Source organism: Lissotriton helveticus, chromosome 5_1, assembly GCF_964261635.1.
Source record: "Lissotriton helveticus chromosome 5_1, aLisHel1.1, whole genome shotgun sequence".
Taxonomy (NCBI): domain Eukaryota; kingdom Metazoa; phylum Chordata; class Amphibia; order Caudata; family Salamandridae; genus Lissotriton; species Lissotriton helveticus.
The window spans coordinates 369,139,324-369,161,833 of record NC_136065.1 but is presented as its reverse complement, the minus strand read 5'-3'; the positions used below and the strand labels follow the sequence as shown (position 1 = coordinate 369,161,833).

The 22,510-nt window shown below is 46.4% G+C and overlaps 1 protein-coding gene across 11 annotated transcripts in view; it reads right to left on the bottom strand.

Annotated features, from left to right (window-relative positions):
• UBR4 (ubiquitin protein ligase E3 component n-recognin 4) overlaps nt 1-22,510 on the bottom strand; it is a 2,329,353-nt gene that overhangs the window by 1,563,219 nt on the left and 743,624 nt on the right. For all 11 annotated transcript variants that reach the window (XM_078642504.1, XM_078642505.1, XM_078642507.1 and 8 more), the window contains exon 26: nt 20,084-20,208. In XM_078642504.1, the coding sequence (XP_078498630.1) occupies nt 20,084-20,208 (125 nt within the window). The remainder of the gene's footprint in view (nt 1-20,083; nt 20,209-22,510) is intronic.

Here is a 22,510-nt window from a genome sequence, read left to right as displayed (position 1 = left end):
CGACGCCTCCGACGTCCGCCACCAGATCCGGCGTGACTTTTGACGCCAGAATCCTTCTTGTGCCTCTTAGAAGAGGTTGAGACCCCAGGTGACGCTGATCTCTTCCTGCTCGACGTCGAGCGTTTCCCATGCGTGGAACGGGTATCTCTTGGCTCTGGCGTCGAACGCCGCCTCCTCGACGTCGAGCGTTTCTTCCTCGACGCCGATCGTCGCCACCTCGACGACGAGCGGCCAGACCTCGACGGCGAGCGTCGACTTTTTTCTCGAAGACCGCTTCCTCACTGTCCTCGACGCCGAGGGCCCCCTCGACGTCGAACTTGTCGACGGCGACCGGCAGTGTCGCTTCGCCGGCGAGCGCCGGTGTCTTCGTCGACGGCGATGCCTCGACGTCGACGACGACGATGACGGCGACGACTCCGACGGCGACGACTCCGACGGCGGCCTGGCCAGGCCTCTTGACGTCGATTTCCCACGCTGTCTCGACCCGGAGCCCCGGGAAGAAGGGGAACACACCGTCGTCATCCCTCTCGACGTCGTCGTCGATGCTATCGACGTCGACGGAGACCGGGATCTTTTGCTGGTCTTCCTGCCTCTGGGGAGCCCCCCAGAGGCCTCAGCAGGGGCAGAGGGAGCCTTCCCAGCCTGCCAAGACCCACCTGCAGACGCCTCTCCTCCAGGCCTTGGAGCCTAATCTTCAGTCTTTCCCTCAGGGTCCTTGTTGAAAAGGCCTGGCAGATGTCACAATCTTCAGGGACATGCTCATCAGGGAGGCAAATAATGCAGACGTCGTGTGGATCAGTCTTGGCCTTCTTCCTTCCACATGCTGGGCACTTGTCGAATAAGGCAGGCATTTTAGATCCCTAAAAGCCTGAACAAACACACAGAAGTGAACAGGAAACACCAAGAATCAAAGCAGAACACTTTTAAAACCAAAAAGTGTCAAAAAACTCCAATAAACCCTTGAAAAGGGGAGAGCTCAATGCACAGGGTCCTGTAAGCAGGAGCCGGAAAAAAGAACTGAAAGTAAGTTGGACCTGCTATGCATTCTGGGATACTGAGAGAAGGTTCTGGAAGGTTCTCTTAAAGGCACAGTATCCTATTTAAGCCACATAATGGCAGCCTATGGGGCTTGTCTGTCCAGGCCTTCCTCTCTATCATTTCTGAGGGGTTTTGCAGTAAAAACAAGGGAAATCTGGACAGGCTTTGCTGTTTGTGGATTTTTGGTGGAATTTCTAGTTGAAGTACTGGACAGTGTAGCCTGTGGATATAGGCTGCATTATTTGTCTTTAAATTTTCTCGTAAGTGTCTTTGCAGTTCTGCAATTTTCTGACAACTTAAGAGATTATTTTTGATTGCCGGGGTCACGCACATGGGCGGGACTATTCACTCGATTATGACTATACACAGAGATCCCCTACTACAGAAAGTAGGTATTTTCTTGCTCAGTCATCCCGTGTGCCTCTGCTGGAATGTGGATTGCCTGTCTGGGTTTTGGAGGACAGAAGGATGGGGAGCAGGAGTGACTCCACATAGTCTAGGTGGGTCAGGAAAGGACTGAATAGACCTGGGCTGCAATTGGGGGGGGGGAGATTTCCTTGCGCCTCAAAGGCCTGGTCTGCCTCTGACCATGCCGTCTCCAACTCCTGCCAGGAAGTCACACCAGAGAAGGCAGAACTGGTTCTGGCTGGGCACAGACACACTCTGCCTAAGAGATCAAAGTATTTTGGGATATAAATACTGAGGCCCAGACCCCTGACCTTTAGAACACTTTTGGACCAAAAAGACTGCCAAGAAGAAGAGCCGGAGAAGCTGTGAGGAGGAACTACCACTTTGCTGTGTGCCTTGCTGTATTGGCCTGTAGTGGCTGCTTCTGTCTTGGCCAGTGAAAGGACTGAACTGAACTTTCTGCAATCTACTTTGTGAGTTTCTCCAAGGGCTTGAGGTAGAGCTTGCCCCCTGTTCAAGAAGTCTCAGGAACAGCAAAGACTTAAAGCTCTTCAGCCCTCAGCACTGGGGAATGTGTGTTTTGTGCTGCAACAGAAGAAAAGCAACCCGGCAAAGTCTACCATGCCGCTGCTGACTCCGTGTCCTGAAGGCACCGCAGAGGGCACAGCCGCAACGCAACCCCTGGTCTTACCGACGATGCCTGCTGGTGCCGCTACTGAGCCACTGCTCACACCAAGACCTATGGGAATCACACTCTGCACCGCCTCGCTTCACAACGATGCCTTGGTATCCCAAACGACGCTCCACGCCGAAATCTACGCCGCTGCTTGCACCGTGGTTCGAGGGCACCGCTCGTAAAATTACGCAACGCACCGCCCTCATCCTGCACCGCAGCCTTGACCTACCGGCACCTTCGACTCCATTCAGCTGAAGACAGTGCTTCAGCAATGATGACACCGCTGCTTGCACCGCGACCTGCCAGCACTACGACGAGCACCACATTCACTTTGCACCGCGACCCTGGTCTCACCGACGATGCCATCTGACGCCGCCACTGTGAGAAAGTGGCCTGGTATATGATGATCACTATTCTAGTGATCACCTTGCACCAGTCAAAACAACCCTCATGGTGATGGTAGTAAGTCAACCTTATAGACCAGCTATCCTAGTGGTAGCGTGGACAGAACAGTCTTAGGCTAAAAGACTCTTGAGGGTGTGTAAAGCCAGCTGTTTTACCATATGTAACCCCTTGAATATCAAATGAAAGGACACCACACAGGATATATATAAAATATATATGTATTTATTTACTAACACACTCCTCTGACCTCTTTATGAGATCAGAGGCCAAAGCACATAAGTTACTTAATCAGGATACGTTAAGTTGCACAATTTACAGTTAGGCCCTAGGGACGAAGCAAACCATATATTAAGAAAGTGGTATAAGTACCACGTCACGAGAAAAGGAAAAGCCAGGGCCTAGGGAATCGCTGGGGCTACACTATCTGAACCTTAGTTTAGAAGTAGGAGGCCCAGAGGCGGCGCGTGCAGTGTCGTTACACACACGCGGGAGTCAATGTAAAGTCAATGGGAACTTAGAAGTTAGATAAAGAAGGATTTAGGAAACTTCCGGTTTAGCCAGGAGGAAACAACTAAAAACCTAGACACTTGGATAGTCAATACCTTTAGGAGCACCGAAATACTCACGTTACCTCACCCACGGATGGCGGGTGCATAGGTGTGAAGATGTGTCGGATTTCGCCATTGAAGCCTATGGAGCCTGTGAAGAAAGATGCTGCAGGCGACCAGGAGGAAGATGTCCGGGTAGATCCAAGGGTGGATCGAGGATGAACAGGACCTGAAAGCAGAGGGGACAGAGTCTGGGTCACTAGCCAGTGATTGGGTGGAACCAGGATGGCACCAGACGACGTTGAGGAGCAATCAGGTGCTGTCTTGAAGCTTGTCTCTTCAGCCACGCGGACCAGGAGGCGTCGAGGACGACCAGGTGCTGGAGGCAAGCTGTCCCACGAAGGTTCTCGCAGATGGAGGGGTCGACTGCCGGATTGGAGTCAACAAGCCATGGCAAAGACAACCCACGCAGGATTCAAAGAAGGCTTCTGGTGCAGACCAGCAAGGTCTGAGGTGCCTCACCTTTGCAGGGATGCAAGGGCCAGTCTGGAGCAACCAGACCAGCGAGTTGGTTCAAAAGGATTGTCGTCACAGAGGCTACTAGCCAACGGGCCAGCAACCGGACAACGCGTCGAGCAGAACACAAGAAGAAGGGCCCCACGCAGAACTCGTGGAGTGTGGAGGGCTGATCTTCGGTGCAGGTGGAGCTCGGATTCGGGGCTTCTCAATCCCCAGTGCACAGCTTCGAGGATACCTCAGGAGCTTCACAGTTAGCAAGTTGCAGACTTTTCAAGATGTCCGGTCCCACGTGTCTCGTTGCCTCCACGGATCTCAGCTATGCTGCAGACGTGAAGAGAGGGTCAGAGAGGTCTGGAAGTCTGGGTCTTGTCAGGCTCTGTGCTCGGGTCCCGGCGGGAGCGTCAACAAAGAAAGCCGTTGATTTGCTGGATGGTGCCTGGTTGCCCAGGGTGGTCACTCCTTGGCCACAAGGGAGATTCTTCAGTCTTCAGCTTCAGCAGAATGTCGAAGGTCCAGAGTTTCGTGTCAAGTTTCGATTCAGGATTAATCTAAAGTCCTAGGACTCAGCTCATACTTTTATACAACTAAAAGGGGCTGGATTACTGTCTAGGTCCCTCCTATGGGTGGGACCAGGAAGGGGGGTGGTTACACCCCCTTTCCTTTGTCCAGTTTCGCGCCAGAGCTGGGGCTATAGTGCCCCAGCAACCGGTTTGAACTGGGGTATGCATGGAGCACCTAGTGTGCCCCAGGCAGTGTCTCAATCTATTCAGCCCTCCCTGTCCCAATACACAAAGTCGTGTCTGGGGTGGTACTCGCACCTCTCCAAGCAGGAAACCTATTGTCCAAACCTCCGTGACTGGAAGGACTCCCAGCAGCAGGAGGTCAGACTTGTGTCTGCGGCAGCAGCGTCCATTTTGAGACGCTGGGGCTCTGGTTAACTTTAACCGGGATAGTCAGCAACATGTCTTCTCCCTCTAGAAGGGTGGAATGCTACCCCTGTCGCCAGAATTGGCGAGGAGGTAGTATTCCAAAGCGTATGACACCTTACACGACATGTTTTGATAAAGCCAAACCAGAGTTAGCATTTAACCGCGAGGTTCATAATGCACTTAAGAGTATATGGTATGGCAATATCATAGAACAGCTATAAGGACATGGTTCCGAAAGCTGCAGACAGGCTCAGCTCATGCTGAGCACATCTCACACAACCAAGCACTCTGCCTCCAGGATTGTTAAGGCCTGCCATAAGAGTGACTTATAGGTTACTATGTGTCTATATGTAAGTAGATCTAGGAATACTATACCTAAGCAAGGGGTGATTTTACGACCTCGCCCCAGCTGAGTGATCAGCCAGTTGTGTCTATTTGAGTGGCCAGCCAGGGGTGGCATACTACATGCTGCAGCCCCCGGTAGGCCTTGGTTACACCTATGCCCTGAGTACCTAGGGTACACTTCTGACAAGGTGTACCAATTCCCAATTGTGGATGTACCTAGAGTACATTGTGTGAATTTAGAGAGAGTGCATCTGGGCTGTGGGTCTGATTAGCAGGCCCACAGCCACATCTAAGTCGAAAACCCGAGAAGCAAAAAGTGGGGGTGACCATAGGAAGCAGACTCTACTCTCCTACAGGGAGAAGGTTTGACTGGCGTCCGGCTGAGCTCATTGTTTTCTATTTGAGTCACCGCCCTGTTTGTTCGACCGTCGTCGTCCGCCCTGACGAGGAAATTGCTTGAAGACTATTGTATGTAAGAGGACTGGTAATAAGGCTGTTTATATTGAGATTGGTATTGCCTGTTTTGTTGATTGTGATAATTTCCTCTAGAGGAAAAAACACTACCTCTTGATCCCCGGAAAGATCCTCTATTATACTGCAGGATACCCAGTGATTTAGCAGTGTCCGTGTCAGTCTTGATAGTCAGCAAGGCATCATCTATATGTTTACCAAATAGTGAGTCGCCATCGTAAGCCATATCCAGTATTTTGTCTGGTCTAAAAGAGGTTGCTTTGAGCCATTCCTGGTGTCTGAGCACAGCAGCCCCAGCTAGCTGCCAAAAATTGGTATTCTCAATGTCTACGGCGCAGTCAATTTCCGATGCCCCTCGTTCCCCTTCGAGCAGTATTTTCTATGCTTCCTGCTGGCGATCTTCAGGTATGATGTCTAAAAACTCTGACCACATCGGTCGGTCGTAACATGCTAAAATCGCCAGAGAGTTTGCTGCTTTAATGGAAGATGCAGCATTGGTGGAAAATGTCTTGCCTATCACATCCAATCATCTGCCTTCCTTATCGGGTGGAGTGGAGATTGGGGTGGCCGGATTCTTTGACCTCTGCTGTGCAGCCTGTGAAATTACTGAATCCAGCCGTGGATGCCCTACAAGGCAAGATGGAGTTTCTGGCAGTGCTCGATATTTTTTCTCAATCCGTGGAAGTACCGCGGGTATTAAGGCAGGTGTCTTCATTATTTTAAAGTCCTTCACCCCAAATGAAGTCTATGATTGGTATTGCTCTGGTGATTTTTTTATAACCTTCTATGAAGTCATGTAAAAAACACTCCGATTGTTCGTCAGTGACCGGCTGTTCGAATCGCGTTGCAGCCTGTTGCATGATGTTGTGAAAGCCACCAATATCCTCAGGTGGAGAATCGGAGGGCTGAGGCATAGGAGGCGAAGGCAAGGGAATAATGTATTCATCCCAAGGATCCCCAGTCGCATTGTCATTGGGTAATTCACCTTCCGCTCTGTCATCATCATCAGAGGACGAAGTATCCTGATCCCCTTGTGATAAAGCTCCAGAAGGCTGTCTTGGTGAAAGAGGATCTTCTACCGGTGGTTGTGGTGCTGGTGTAGCCGCCGGTATGGGTGGTAGGATTGGAGTAGTCGGTTCAGGAGGAAATCTTTGCCGATAATCAGCCAACATGGCCTGCAGATCTTGGATCAGAGAAGGGGAAAGATTACTTGTTTCTCCCGAACGTGGAGCCTTATGAGACGGTCTATGATAAGGTGCAGACAAGTCTTCTTGATAAAAAAGTTCTTGATAGTCTTCTTCTTCATCCTCCTCTTGGCATTTTATTTGCAACTCTGAGGGATGGCGTGCAATCCCAAAAGGACCTCCTTCCTCCTCGTCATCTTCATCAGATTCCTCATCTTCCACATATGTCTCCAAAATATGTGATGGTAATAATAGAGATATATTGGTATATTCTTGCCTATGGTACGTTTTCAATTGAAAGTGAGTGAATGTAACCGGTGACGTCTGAGAAACTTGAGGAATCGTTGACCAACCTCTCATCGGTGGGCTTTTCGTCGTTACGGGGTTCTTAGTCGTCGACAGGGGCGCCTTCACCAAAGGCATTACAGACAACTGGGCTGCAGATGATGACGTCGTAGATGGAATCTTTGTCGACGTGCTCGGCGTTGACGGGCTCGTCGACGACGGTGCGGTCGTCGACGGTGCGGTCGTAGACGGTGCTGTCGTCGACGTGTTCTTAGTCGACGGGGCTGCCGTAGACGGGCTCTTCGTCGACGGGGCTGCCGTCGACGGGCTCTTCTTCGACTAGGTCTTAGATGTCGACGGGCTGTTCGGCGACAAGGTCTTCGACGTCGACAGGGCTTTCGTCGACGATGGAACAGTCGTCGATTATGTTGTCGACGGCGACTTAGATGAAGTACTTTAGGAAGAGGATTCTTTAGTCACAGAAGATTTCTTTGGAGCAGAGATTTTCGAAGACACAATAGGTGAGGTAATAGCCTTAGTAGAGACCGTAGATGTAGAACTTGAAGTAGAAGAGGTCACAGAAACTGTGTGAGCAGACACCAGAGAAAGAGTCTTGACCTGGGTTTTACTCACTGTTCTTGTAGATGAAGGTCTAGAAGTTTCAGAAAGAGGAGAAGAAGACCTCTTTGCCTGGTCCGAAGCTCTATGAGAGGATTTGTGATGTTTCCTCCCCTCTGATGAAGAACTGTCTCGGGACCTGGCTCTTTTGCTAGAAGTAGAGGCTCTGTCATCCTCATCTGTTGAAGATGATTTTAGCCATAAAAGTACACTTGCCTCTCTGTCTCTGATAGTTTTGGCAGGGAGGTACGACAAATCCTACAATCCTTAACAATATGGTTAGGATGTAGACAGTAGATTCAGTCCTTGTGCTGATCATCTACATGGACCCTTTTCTTATCACAGGTCCTGCAAGCTTTGAAGAGAGCTTTCTTTTCAGGCATCCTGAAGAAAATATAGAAGAAACTGAGTAGGCACTCAGAGAGACTACCTTCCACACGATGTGCGGTGAAAATCTGAGGAGAACTGCCTCTGCTGGGAAGGTTCTAGAGGGTGCTGGAAGCTGATTGGTTGGAACTATTTTTGAATTCTTTTCATACAATGAGGTAGATAGGCTACTAAGCTTTGGGCCTATTGTCTTGTAAGCCTACTAAAGTTTCTTACTAAGGCACTGCTTTTGTATATAATATTACCGTGGGACTCCCGCCTCGGCGACGGGGAATGATTCAGGCATGTGAATCTATGAAAGATACCCCAATACTGGATAAGTCTGCATTTCCAACTTTAACGGTGTCGTCATTGAGGTGGTCATCAACAAGAGGGGCACTGCCTTCAACGTTGGAGACAGTCTTAGCTGTCAAAGAGGTTGATAAATGTGGCGTCATCACCGACGAGGGTCTGCCAGTCAATCTTGTTGTCAAAATCAACAAGGGTCTGCTCATCGACTGGGTTGTCAACATAGATGAGGATTTTGCCATTAAAGGTGCTATCATCTACATCGGCGGAATCTTCTTAGATGACGAGGAAGAGTGTGTTGTCAATGATGAGAAAGTCTGACAGGGCTTCTTGAAAGCTGGTTTTAAATGTTTTAAATTCATAGTGGCAGATGACCTTTGCCATTTATTGAAAGTTTCTCTGAGGAGAACCCATTTTTTTTCTGGTGGAGAAAAGTGCTGCAGGAGCTCTTTAGTCAGTTTCAACTCAGCCATTTGTGCACCACCTTTGTGGAAGTGCCTGGTGGGGCACTTTTTCACAGTCACTACAGGATGGGCCATCCACATTGGAAGGTGGCTTTGTGATTCCCATCAAACAAAGTGCTAACCTCCTCTCCCATTCTAATAATGCTTTATAGGTAAATGTGTTACAAATGTCACGCATGGATGGTTTGTATGCAGGATAAAGACAGCAGATACATTGGTCATGAGGATCATTAGTGTAAATCTTTTGGTCACAGCCAGAACAGGGCTTGAAGACACTTTTCTTTCGAAGTCGCAGTGACTGAAGTCCAAGGAGAATTAAGTATAGGTCACAAAGCAACTATTTTAACCCCTTCGATGCGGATGACAAAGCCAGCTCGTCATGGGCGTTACCTGCGCTACGCGGATGACGAGCTGGCTTTGTCACAAACCGTGCATTTTTGAAATTCCAGCGCACAGCGGGAAAACGCGGTAGCCGTTAAAGTCAAACACAGGTTAGATAAGAGCTCTTCTCGGGAACATGCTCCTTCATTAATGCAGCAGAAATCTGAGCTAAGGTCGCTTCTGAGGGAGGAGGAGAGCTCAGCACTTCAACCTCAATGGATGAAGTTTTGCATTGTTTCAAATGAGGCGGATGTGCTACTAAACAAACACTGTTGTGAAGGCGTATGGCTATTTTAACACTTTGTACTGTTATTTAGGTTTATTGGGGACCCCATCCTGATAGTAAATGTTTCAAGCATGTGAATATGTGAAAGCGCTAATATTGAAGATCTACATTTTCCATGTTTTGGAAAACATAGATAGGGTGCATGAGTATATGGCCTGGGTTAAACTGCTATACAAACTTCCCAATACACATATTTAACTGAATGGTGCTCTATTTCAACTGAGAGAGCTGTGTGTAAGGACTTAATCCCTTTTGCCTTTGTTTGACATGGCTATTGATCTGTTAGCAAATTTGCTAAGAAAATACCATATCCAGAGAATGATTACACTTATAATGGGCAGATTTCTTATAGCACTATTTGTGGACATGTCAGTTTGTGATAAAAAAATAATCCAGTAGTTAATTTAACTAGTCATTAGGGGATTTGTGACATATAGAGCTTGTTTAGAACTCACAGTTGATTATAAATTCAGTCAAGAGCCACTGTCCAGCATGCATAGGAATACCCAATAAGATGTGACGATACAGCGGAATACACAGACCATTATGTGTGGAAACTATGGTACAGTAATGAAAGGCACTGTAAAATAAAGGTTAGGGGAACATTTCTTGCCTTGTTGCTGCCTGCAGTCTTCTTTGACCACGTACTTTCTGCTGCCCCTCTGTGACCACCGCGGACCCGCCCGCCTGTCTCTCGCTGCCTGCCCGCTCATTTTTTCACCTAGAGCGGGGCCGCCGAGAGGAGACCGGCGAGGGGCGGACTACTCCTCCCAGAAGCCCTTGCGGTGTTCCGCGTCACATGCAAGCGCCACGAGGCGCTTAAAAACGACACCAGCCCCATCGAGTGGGGGAACATTTCTTGCCTTGTTGCTGCCTGCAGTCTTCTTTGACCACGTACTTTCTGCTGCCCCTCTGTGACCACCGCGGACCCGCCCGCCTGTCTCCCGCTGCCTGCCCGCTCAATTTTTCACCTAGAGCGGGGCCGCCGAGAGGAGACCGGCGAGGGGCGGACTACTCCTCCCTGAAGCCCCTGCGGTGTTCCGCGTCACATACAAGCGCCAGGAGGCGCTTAAAAGCGACACCAGCCCCATCGAGTGGGGGAACATTTCTAGCCTTGTTGCTGCCTGCAGTCTTCTTTGACCACGTACTTTCTGCTGCCCCTCTGTGACCACTGCGGACCCGCCCGCCTGTCTCCCGCTGCCTGCCCGCTAATTTTTTCACCTAGAGCGGGTCCGCCGAGAGGAGACCGGCGAGGGGTGGACTACTCCTCTCAGAAGCCCTTGCGGTGTTCCGCGTCACATGCAAGCGCCAGGAGGCGCTTAAAAACGACACCAGCCCCATCTCGCGGGACGCCGGGCGAAGCCCGGGCAAAGGGCGGGCCCGTTTTAGCCAGTTATAGACCGGTAAGACTGGACTGGGCCACGTTATTTGTTTTTCATCCAAGATCTCTCTCTGCTGCACGATAGAGTGAAATTTTTCCTATCCTGTTATCTTGTGACAGCATACTTGCTTTTGACATCATCTGTGTGTTTAGCCATGACTAGAGGGTCCAGAAGTAAAACAGCGCAGAGCACCGCCCAGATAACAGGCCCAATAGATCTGTTTATTACAAAAACTAATGAGGTGATAGACCAGAGTATAATCATGTTGGAGCGTAGGGTATCTCATGAGCTGGCAACAGCGAGAAGGTCTTCTATGGGCCTTCTCGCTTCTGCCCTGACGCCGGCCCAGTCAGGTCCAAAAACCCCCTTGTTGTTGCCACCCGAAACCACAGCTGTGATCCATACCGTTCCTAACACGGTGGATCTCTCTGCTACCCAGCTGTCCCTCGACTCGGATACTACGGATGATCTAGAAAAAAAACCTGATTTACAAAAATGTTTAACCGATGCTGAACCCCCGGGTAAAAACGACATGGGGAGGAGAGAGGGTGCCATAGCGAAACGGGAAAAGAAAAACAAGTCTAACCCTTACCCGTAAAAACCCTTTTTCCCCCTAATACTCATACACTGGCCTCAAACCAGTCTATCCTGTGTCCCCCAAACACTAGCAATACCCCTCTGACTAATATATCAGCAATGCCCGAGAACTCAAACAACACAGGGGCGGCTGTGGGCACATGTAACATCTGTGCTTCCAATATCCAACTATTAAACAGTGTAGGGGAGCTACTTAAACGCTATTTACAGCCAGTAGAACGAAGCCTAATGAATATTGAAAAACAACTAGCGAAGCTTAACACACCACCTTTCACTCAGAAAACATTAGGCTCATCTAACGCAGGGGGGGCGAAATCTAAAGTCATCAGCACACCACCGAAACTAGCCCAATCTGACACCTGGGTGAATCCAATACAAGTCGGAAAAGTCGCAAATGCGCAACCAGAGCAGAAAACATTAAAAAATACTACCCAAGTCAGCCTAGGACCTGGGCAGGTGAAGTCCAAAACAACACAAGAAACTTCCGAGGCCACTCCTGGATCTACTAAGGGTCCTACTCAGTCAGTTAAATTGAAAGCTACACCACTTATTTCTTCCAAAGGGCTGGTCCCGCAGCCAATGGGCGATGGCAGGAAAGGAGCGAGGCCCAGACGCCCAACACACCTTCCACCCGAGGCAACGCCATATACTGTCATCCTTACTGGGGTCCCAGAGCTGTCAGAAAACACAGATGAGCCTACCTGGTCCCTTAGAAATAAGGTACTGCAGTGGCGGAGTATTAATAGACCCCTCCAACCACCGAACTTTGGCCGTATTTCCTCGGTACGTAGAGTTCCGTGGGTTGGTGAATTAAGAAAAAGCTTACAGGGCGACTGTGTTATAGTCAGCTGTGATGATCCCGCCACGGTTGATTATATTTGCTCGTGGCCAACTCTGGCAAAAAAGGGAGCGATCGATGCCCACCGTCTCTCCTTTTTTTACCCACCATCAAACACCTTTGATCACGGAGAACCACCAAGCTGGGAAGAGGGTCCTGATTGGTCATGGTCCCAAGTAGGCCATTGGAATAGCAACAGGAACAGGACAAGAGACTGGGAAGCTCGGTCCTGGCCTCCTAGAAGGGAACAGCCCAATTGGGAAGGCTGGAGGGGTTTTCCAACAAGAAATAGATATGACTGTCTAGATATGGTAGACTGACCACTAGGGTATCCGATCGGGGAAAAACAGGATCATAGAACTTCCCCTATCTTTCCAACTCCAGAGAGGGATCTCAATTTGTGTAATAATACACACCCTCCCGGTTTCTCCAGCCCAACTCTGATAAATACTAACCCTGCCCCCCATTGGCCAGCAGCATCACTATCACTATTGGCATCACTTTCTCTATATGGACTAACCCCGGGCGCCACTTGGGAGGCGCCCAATGCGAACGTTTCCAATGAGGAACTTAACATCTCTCCCCACGAGGATTTAAACATAGGAACCCCCGTTAAGACAGGGCAATGTATAGCTAACAGCGTATGCTCTCACTTACGGGAAAAAGACCTAACCCAGCTAGTGAGGAGAGACAGCGTGGCCTTAACATCGTGGAACATTGCGGGTCTCTCCAAGAAATCGAAGGATCAAACTTTCTTATCCTTCGCCGATAAATTTGACTTTATATGCCTCCAGGAGTGCTGGGATCAGGAGGAGTCCCATATAGAGGGCTATAGCACTTTTTTCACGCCGTCTATTCAGGGTAACCGAGGCAGGGGTTCTGGAGGCCTCTGTACATACGTCTCAAACCTGGCAAATGTGACTGTGAAGAGAATCGAAAATGAGGAGGTTTTCAACAGGAAGTGCAAAACCTTGCAGGGTTTTTCTGTTAAAGGGAAAGGGCTGAGCCTTCTTCTGATCAATTTATATAATAACACCTCGAAAGAAGAAGCTAAAGTACTCATAGAGGACCTAATTTACATCTTAAAGAGAGGAATGGGGGAGGCTGAAAGTATCTTTATAGTGGGAGACTTCAATTGTCATCTATGTATACATAGTGGCTCTGACAATTGTGGAATAACAAATCTAAAAGGGGAACCGAATACGCACTTCGAACATACCATTCTTGGTAACATCTTAAATCAATTAATGCATGATTGGGACCTAGGCTTCGCAAACTAACTTTGCGAGCCTGCGGTCGATTTTCAACCAACCTTTCATGGTCGAGGGGCAGGCACCATCATAGATTTTATGTTGATGTCCAACAACAAATATGGTTCCGTATAGGGTTACAAAACAGAAGATCTAGTAATGAGTGACCACTTCCCAATCAGCATCAGTCTTGATGTGGGCATGTCAGACAGCCACGCATCAAGCTTGTCCGAAAAATTATACCGCCATTCAATTTCCCTATCCAGAAGAAATGGCTATGCCATCAAATGGGCCACGGTCGACCCGAAGAACTTTTTAAAGGAATTAATTATGAAAGAACGTAAGCACTTTATGACGTGTATGGAACAACATCCCAACCCCCACGAGACCAGAGCGGCCTATGATAAGATAGTCGTTACTATCAATGACAAACTGACTAGAAAACGAAAAGACGTCAAAACGGCTAGATCAATCGGCTGGTTCAATTCTGCCTGCACGAGAGCCCATAAAGCTCTTTTACAGGCCGTAAAGACCCTCACGAAAGATATTAAGCTTGTTAGACTAGCTAGGCAGGACTACAAACAGGCACTTCAAAACAGGAAAAACGAACTTAAAAATCATGCATGGGAGGCGCTAATTAAGGCTAGCGCTCTTCGGGACAATATCTCTTTTTGGAGAGAAGTTAATGCCCCGTTCTTCGAGGAGAGAAAGACCGATTCCCTGGAGGTAGCAATAGCTGAGGACCTCTGGGTCAGCCATTTCACGGCATTATACAACAAGCATTGGCATAGCCAATAGGTCTCGCAGTTGTTAGAGTTTGAGCCATTGGCATTGTAAATGGCACTGCCTTTTATTTGTGTTGGTTTTTAAAACGTAAATAAAAGGCATTGTCAATTACAATACCAATAGGTTTAACTCTCGCAAATGCAAGACCTATTGCATTAGTAAGTTGTTGGATGCAAAGTTACCAGACAGAAACCGCCACAACATTTCCAACAAATAATGCACTGCTAACCATGCCTCAGAAACAATCCTGCAAACCTACATTCAGAACATGCGCCGTTGTATGCATAATAACGTAAGAAGGAAAAGTGGCCGGTGGATATTGGGAGTGCATTCTCTGCTTTGGGGGTAGTTGGGTTTGGCGTCTGCATGCGGTCAGGTCGGGGTGTGCTCATGCTCGAGGGCTGCCTTCCAGTGGTGCGCATTGAAATGCAGTGCGTGCATCTGCCATCGACCGGGTGGCCCTGGGAATGAAGTCATCGCTGAGTGCAATGGGTGCACGCCCCGGGATTATTAATGGCCTCCACTCACACTGCAGGCAGGCGAGCTGGGTGCATCCGTGCAGTCCGTGCATGCCACCGAGTGGGGAGAAACATGCAGGCTCCCGACAGAGAACACTTGGGACACAGGTGTGCCACCCTAGCCCCCCCAGCACTGATAGGGGAAACATACCATGTTGTAAACATGAGGAGAGGAGAAAAGAAATGCGACACGGCGGGCAGGGGAGGGGGCTGGAGGGGGAGGTGTGCTGGGAGAGAGAGTGGGGAGGGGGCGGGTACAGGGGGCAGAGCAGGGAGAGCGGCAAAGAGAAAAGAAATGCGACACGGCGGGCAGGGGAGGGGGCTTGAGGGGGGGTGTGCTGGGAGAGAGAGTGGGGAGGGGGCAGCAAGCTGAGATGCGGAAAGACGTGATAAAAAAAAACACGAGAAAAGCAAACTTGATTTGAGGCACTTCATCGGCAATTACTGTTCAAAACAAATTGCGACGAGAGGAAGGCAAACACTGAAGTCGTGCAAATGTTTAAAATAAACAAGACGGAGGTAAGGAAGAGAAGGGGAGGGGGGAGGAGAAATGCGACACGACGGGCAGAGGAGGGGGCCGAGTTAGAGAGGCCTGAGGCAGAGCGCACCATATGGAGAGGGAGGGGGGTGGCAGTGGGATGGTGATTGATGGGTGGGGCAGTGCTGGGGAAGCCTTTGATGTGGCCTGGCGGCCGTGGAGAAAGTGCCCTGAAGAAATGCGACACGGCAGACAGGGGAGGGGGCAGAGCGGGGGTGTGGGAGGAGTGCGGCTGAGGGAAAAGACATCCAGGCGGCTGGGGGCATGTGCACGCGCTTTTAAGCTCAATGCACATGCGCATTGAGCTTAAAAGTCACGGGCACTGCAAGGAATCGCCACGATTCCTTGCTTCTTAGTTAAAGCTTGTTTAAGCCGCAATAGGCTCGCAAGCTCGATGCGCATGCGCATCGACAGGCGAGACCTAAAAATGAAGAATTACCAACACCAAATTCCTGTGCGATATTCCCGCACATCACCATTGCCCCGCAGCCCGAAGTACTGCACACTACAGATACCTTCCCATTGAACATATCTTTTTCCCCACCTGAGGTTGAGCAGGCCATCCGAGAGAGTGCAAATTCCAAAGCCCCAGGGCCGGACGGAATCCCTATTGACTTATTTAAAGAGAATATAGAATTATGGTCCCGGCTTCTCACCAACGTGTTGAACGCCTATACCCAAATAGGCTTTCCAGTCACTTGGCAGGAAGCCATTGTAATCCCCATCTATAAAAAAGGAGATAGACAGGACCCCAAATGTTACAAGCCAATCTCCCTGCTCGACTCTCTGATGAAAGTGGCAGGGAGAGTTCTACTCACTAAATTACAATCCTGGGCCAATACTGAAGGGGTCTTGTCTAAATTCCAATATGGATTTAAGAGGGGGCTAGGCACAGTAGAGCAGGGACTTAATTTAACCCTAATAATTAGCAAATACATGGTGGTCAAAAAGGGGAACCTATATATGACATTCGTCGATTTAAGTTCGGCTTTTCACTGCCTGAATCATAAAGTATTATGGTCTACCCTGACCAAAATCGGGATAGACCGTTCTGTGCTGAATTTTATAAAAGAACTTTACAGAGGTGCAGGTGCAACGGTTCGACATGGAAAAAACGGAGAACGCACCAAGAAGTTCCCCGTAGAAAAGGGCGTTCGACAGGGCTGCATCCTTGCACCTTTTCTTTTTAATTTGTATATTAACGAAGTGGCAGACTTTTTGATTAATTTGGAAGTTGATTATCCCAAGATAAACGGCTCGTCGGTACCTATATTGTTGTATGCCGACGACGCCGTTATAATGTCGCGAACTCAGGTGGGCCTTCAAAAGGCACTTACTGGCTTTGCATCTTTCATGGGATCTAGAGGTTTAAAGATTAACGTGAGAAAAACTTTTACCATGTGCTGTACCTCAAAAAACACCTCCAAAATAGACTGCAAAACTTTCGTTAATCAGACAAAGATAGGCTTGACCAAAACCTTTTCATATTTAGGTATTACTTTTAATAATAGAGGAAACTGGTCCACAGCTACAGCCACACGCAATTTGGCCTTCTCCCGTACCATTGGCGCAGTAAAACAATTTGCAAAGAGATTGGGTGGTAAACCCATTGACATCCTGCTTAAGATCTATGCAGCCAAATGTGTTTCCACTGCGACCTATGGAGCTGGTATTTGGGGGACGGCCGATTGCACACAGATTCAAATAGCGGAAAATGCCTTCTTTAGGTATCTGTTAGCTGTTCCAAGATCAGTCTCTACAACTATATGCCACAAAGAATTAGATCGGATTCATATCACAGATTTAATTAAGATAAGTCCAGTTATGTTGTGGCATAAGATATGGTCCTCTAAGGACACAGCTTTTAGTAGGGAAGTGATCCAAGATTGTATGAACCATTCAGCGGCGAGGAATTTTACTTGGCTATGTTATGTTAAAAAATTTCTAAATTCCATTGGCCACCCAGAACTTTATGGAACTCCGAGCTCATGCGCATCAATATCGAAAAAAATTATAAAAGAAACTTGCCTTGAGCTGTTAGAAGACAGGCGGTGGTACTTAGATGGAAATAAGTCTACGATCATCTCTCATCGTCGCATTCTACATGGTCCAGGTTTACATCCATACCTGGCCCCGGTTCTCGCCAGCTACCCCAGAATGCTACTAACTAGGATGAGAACTGATTGTTTTTATAGGCTGATATCATTTCCCGCCCCGAATGACTGGTCTACCACACTAACAAATTGTCCATGTGACGATTCTTCCTTGCAGTCAAACATCCACAGCATCTTTTTTTGTAAATACTATGAGTGGGGCAGAGAGAGGTATTTGTTGCCCGTCCTAAAGATGTGGGGATTGAGACAATGCAAACCAGCTCTGATCAAATTATATATGCTACAAGACGAACTTACTATGGTTGCAGCTGTCAAATATCTGAAATATGTAGTAAGATGTAGAGGCTCGATGACATAATTGACTGTACGACTGTACTGTATATCGTACACTACCTGATCAAATTGTACTTTTAACCATTCAGGATTTCCCCCACTTTTCTCTTTTTTAATGATGATTTTTTAATGCTCCTTTTTTAATGTTCCTACATGTATAATATTGTCTTTCTGTAATTGTGGATGAAATGTTCTCTTCCCGCAAAATTCTTTTTAACTGTGCTTTTATGGTCTTTTAACAAATACCGAATAAAGCTATCTTTGACTTGAATAAAGGTTAGACAATGCAGAGATTTGCTCTTCTCACTTGCTGGCCTAACAGTTCGTACGACAGTATAGCCTAAATTGTTGCATTTTTTCTAAATATTACTGTATTAGTGGACCGAAGTTTTTTCAGAGAACTTAAAACTAGTATTGAGTACATTGGCATGTGCAGGAGGGATTCTTAATTTTAAATGAGGCATATACACTTCCGTACAATGAAGGGAATTTGGGAAACCTGACTCAACTATGTCATGCAGGAAGTACATGCCATGCTTGTCTTTTTTTACCCCAAAAGCTTATGCCATATATAGTAGTGGAAGACAATCTGGCATATTCTTGCCCTTTGAGCAGAGTTGGCTTTGCATTTGCAGGCCTAGGACTGCTAGTGATACCCTACAGAATGTACAACGTGAGCACCAGCAAATCCGCAGCATGAGCCATATTGTCAAGGCTATAGGTACCAAAATTACCTTGAGAGACCACCCCTTACTCACCTTGACAACAGAACCCAAGTTGCAGGCACTGTAATGTTGATTAAGGCTTGGATGTAGGGGGGCCTCTTCCCTAAAGGACTGTTTAAGTATAATCAACACTTTTACAAATATGGGTGGCACCACTCTGTTAGAAACATTCCTATATTTTAGGCTACTGAGTTATGTGGGGAAATTATACAAACATTTCCAAAGGAACCTATGTCGCTGAATACCAGCGCCATGAAACCTCTGGGTGACCGTGCGCTTGATAAATTCCGAATAACATAACATAACATAACATAACCATACACTATTTGTATATGGGATTTGTAAGCGCACAACTCGCCTCCAGAGGAATATCCAGCACTAGTCGGAGTCAATAACTGGTTCCTGGTTATTAGTACTAAAGTGAATATAGCTAGGTCTTCAATTTTTTTCTAAAAATCAGCAAATCAAACACTGTGCCTAGATCCCTAGAAGTCTATTCCATTGAGTAGCGGTTAAGAAATTAAAGGAGCATCTGCCCATCCGTGATTTCTTAATTCTTTTACAGAATATCAAGGTCTTAGTGGCTGATCTGAGATTCCGAGTGGGTCTGTGAAAGTTGACTTAATTTACCAATAGCCTAGGAGAGCGTTACCATGAAGTACTCCATGCATGTTGCACATTAACTTAAAGATAGCCAATTTACGAACTGGTAGCCAACGTAGCTTGTCATTTATTGTTATACCTAGGTCAAAAACAACTTGAATCAAAATTCAAAGCCTTCAGCTCAGCGGAGGCAAATAAATATTAGGTAACTGGAGGTCACAAATTGAACGATGATGCCACTGATTGACTGTGTAATCATCATATGTATTCCACTGAGACTGTATAAGAACTATGTAGCCGGGGGAGCTCTGTGGAACATTTTTACCAGAGACTCCGAATGTTGTCTGCATTTAATGCTTCATGTGGATACTAGAAATCTACTGAAAATGTACTCAGAAGTAGAAGACTGTTTTCTTCAACAAAGAGGATGCAGCACAACATCTCACAAAGGCTGGGGGTGCTAGTACGCGTCCATCAGGGACGAGTATGATTGTGGCCTATGCAATGCTGCTACAAAAAGAATGGTGGCAATATGTCTGAGCAGAGGTCTTTCTCCAAAGATTAAAGACTGGATTAAAGACTTGTTCTATTATAATAAAATGTTAGATTTATATAATCTGTTCCTGCCCTTTTCATCAATATCACATGGAATTTGGGGCTATTGACCATGTTCTTTCGAAAAGAAAAATCTATAACTTATATAACAGCTACAGGACTTAATGAAAGGAGCATCACTGTGGGTTAGTTTAGAAGAAATTGCAAACATCAATTTGGACCATGCCTCATGATTTATGAATGGAAGCGGAACATAACCATAGTATGATGTATTGCTACTCGGTATATGAAGATATGCATATTAGGTATATGCCAGGTGATGATTAACAATGCCGCTCTTAAAATAATCTAGTATGCTTCAGGAAAAAGTGCATGGTAATGTACTGTATGCATTGAGTGGGCTGCACAGCTTCCTACTGGTAATTTTACATGTGACATTTAAAATCCAATTTTAAACAAACAGGATACCAACCTATTAACATAGTGAAGTCAAGAAAATCTTAGCTCTGGATTGTTTCCTACGTGTGATGAATCATAGTTTGCTATCAGAATATTTTCCAAAAGCAAAGAAAACCAAAATGCAACCACAAGAAAGTGTTTCATGATATTCACCTAGAGTATTTGTCTTGCATCGACCGGACCCAATAGCCAAAACGGCAGCATATCCCTGCAGCTTCTCTTCAGATGGCCTGTTCTCAGTGGATCCCTCCTCTGACAAACTCTGAAGGAGGTAGGATCTGTTTGTATCAAGAAAAAGAGGAGTAAGAACACAGATGTAGCAGTTGGTGGTATGCAGAGGGATATTTACAAATGGATTGCTCAAATATTCAAGCATCAGCATTCTTATTTGAGAAGCTTTCTTCCATACAGCTTCACAGAAGGATATGTTACTTACCTGTAATCCTAGTTTTCTTCTAGGGGTGTCCTCAAAGTCATAAGCACTGAATATGCCCGCTCATGTGCGGGGACCCCGGAATATAAATTAAAAATATTTTATATATATATACATGTTTTCCTTATATATATATATATATATATATATATACATATACATGTATACATATATATATATGTATACATTATATATACACATATATAGTAATTTAAAATAAAAAGATTTGTGAACTGAAATTGGGTGTGCGACCCGTTTGTTCCCCTGGCGGGGGATAGTTGGAGAATATATATACATATATTCCTTGACTCTCTTCCACCAACCGCTGCTCCACTTCACCACGGGTGCCTCTTACCGCACGGTGGAGTGAATGTTACTATCCAAAACACTCGGTCCCTATCCTCGGACCGTTTTCCAATAAAGAGCACTCAAGCTATTTGGCGCAGTTCACATGCCATATTTATTCATAACATTGCAGTTTTCAAAAAGGGGTTTAACAAACGCATTTCGGCGTTTCTGCCTTTGTCAGTGTAAACCTGCTTTACATTAAATGTGCATTTAAATAAAGTTTCATTGTGACATTCAGTCACGTGCATTAAAAGAAATAAAAAACGGCACAGTCTATACAATTCATTCATTGTGGCAGCCATCTTTCAATGATCAAAATAACACTGAGTATCAGTATCTTCATCTATAATCAATTATTATTGCACAATACATCTGTGACATTTATCATACTAAGACTATATTTCATTACACTATTCTTTTGCAATTACACTTTTGTTATTCTGATTTCATAACTCATGTTGCCTTGTTGGCCTGGGTTTGTTGTGCCATTGGTTAGCATTCTGCCCGTACTAATATTGCCCTGAATGGGCTATACTGGATGTTATTTTGGGTAGAGTGCAATATTACTTTAATTCAGACTTAGGTGAGGAAGTTCAGCTGGAGGGGTAAACAGAAAGGGTATAGATAATGCAGCGTCATTGATACTGTCAGAATCTATCCTATGTGTGCCCACATCTCTTCTTCATTGTTCAGGACCCCTAGGGTCTTAGTCTGCAGCATTATGATAAACCTAGACTCTAGGGTTCGGAGTTTTTTAACCCAGTCTCCCCCTCGTTCTGTTTTTACCAATTGATATAGGACAAAGAAGGTGAGTAAATTACTGTTGCTTTTAGGCATTAGCTCAAAATGTCGCGCAACAGGATAGCTCTGGTCCTTTGTAGTGATAGCTCTCATATGCTCCAAGACTCTCAATTTTGTTTGTTTCGTGGTACTTCCCACATACTTTTGCCCGCATGGGCACATCAAGCAGTACACAGTGAACTCCGAATTGCAATTTAGCAATTTGGATATCACCGTTCTACTAGTTTTTCCTGGTATTTGGTAGTCTTTGACTTTATGTGAATTCTTACACGCCTTGCAATTCATGCAAGGGTAGAATCCTACAACTGGTGGCTTCTTTTTCTTTTTGCATTCATAATGGCTGTTGACCAAATGATCTTTAAGAGAGTTTCCTTTCCTATATGTCACTAGTGGGTAATCTGATAGTGCATTTCCCACGACATCATTTGATTTTAGAATGTTCCAATTTTTCTTAAGGATTTGAAACATCTCTGTAGATTTCTCTGAGAAGTTGGTGATTAATCTCAGTTTCGAGTCTCCAGTCTTTGGCTTGTCAATTAGTAATTCATTCCTTCCTATTGCATTGCTTTTGGCCTCAGCTTGGTCTAAAACCCCATTACAATACCCTCTCTGTTTGAACCTTTCTCTTGATTCACTTCTTGCTTTTTCATATTCCATATTTGTGGAGCAGTTCCGCTTCATTCGAAGCAACTCTCCCAGTGGGATATTGTTGACCACACTTCGTGGATGGCAGCTCCCCGCATGCAGGATGGTATTTCCCGCCGTGGGTTTTCGATATAGGGCTGTTTGGATAGTATTGTCTTCCACATAGATTCTTAAGTCTAGATAAAAGACTTCTTTTTTACTTATGTTACTAGTAAAGCTGAGGTTTAGCTGATTTACATTCAAGCATTTGATGTACTCTTCTGCCTCACTCTGTGGTCCCCGCCACAAGATGAACAAATCATCAATGTAGCGGGTCCACAGCGTAATTTTGTTCATCCATATTTCATTGGTTC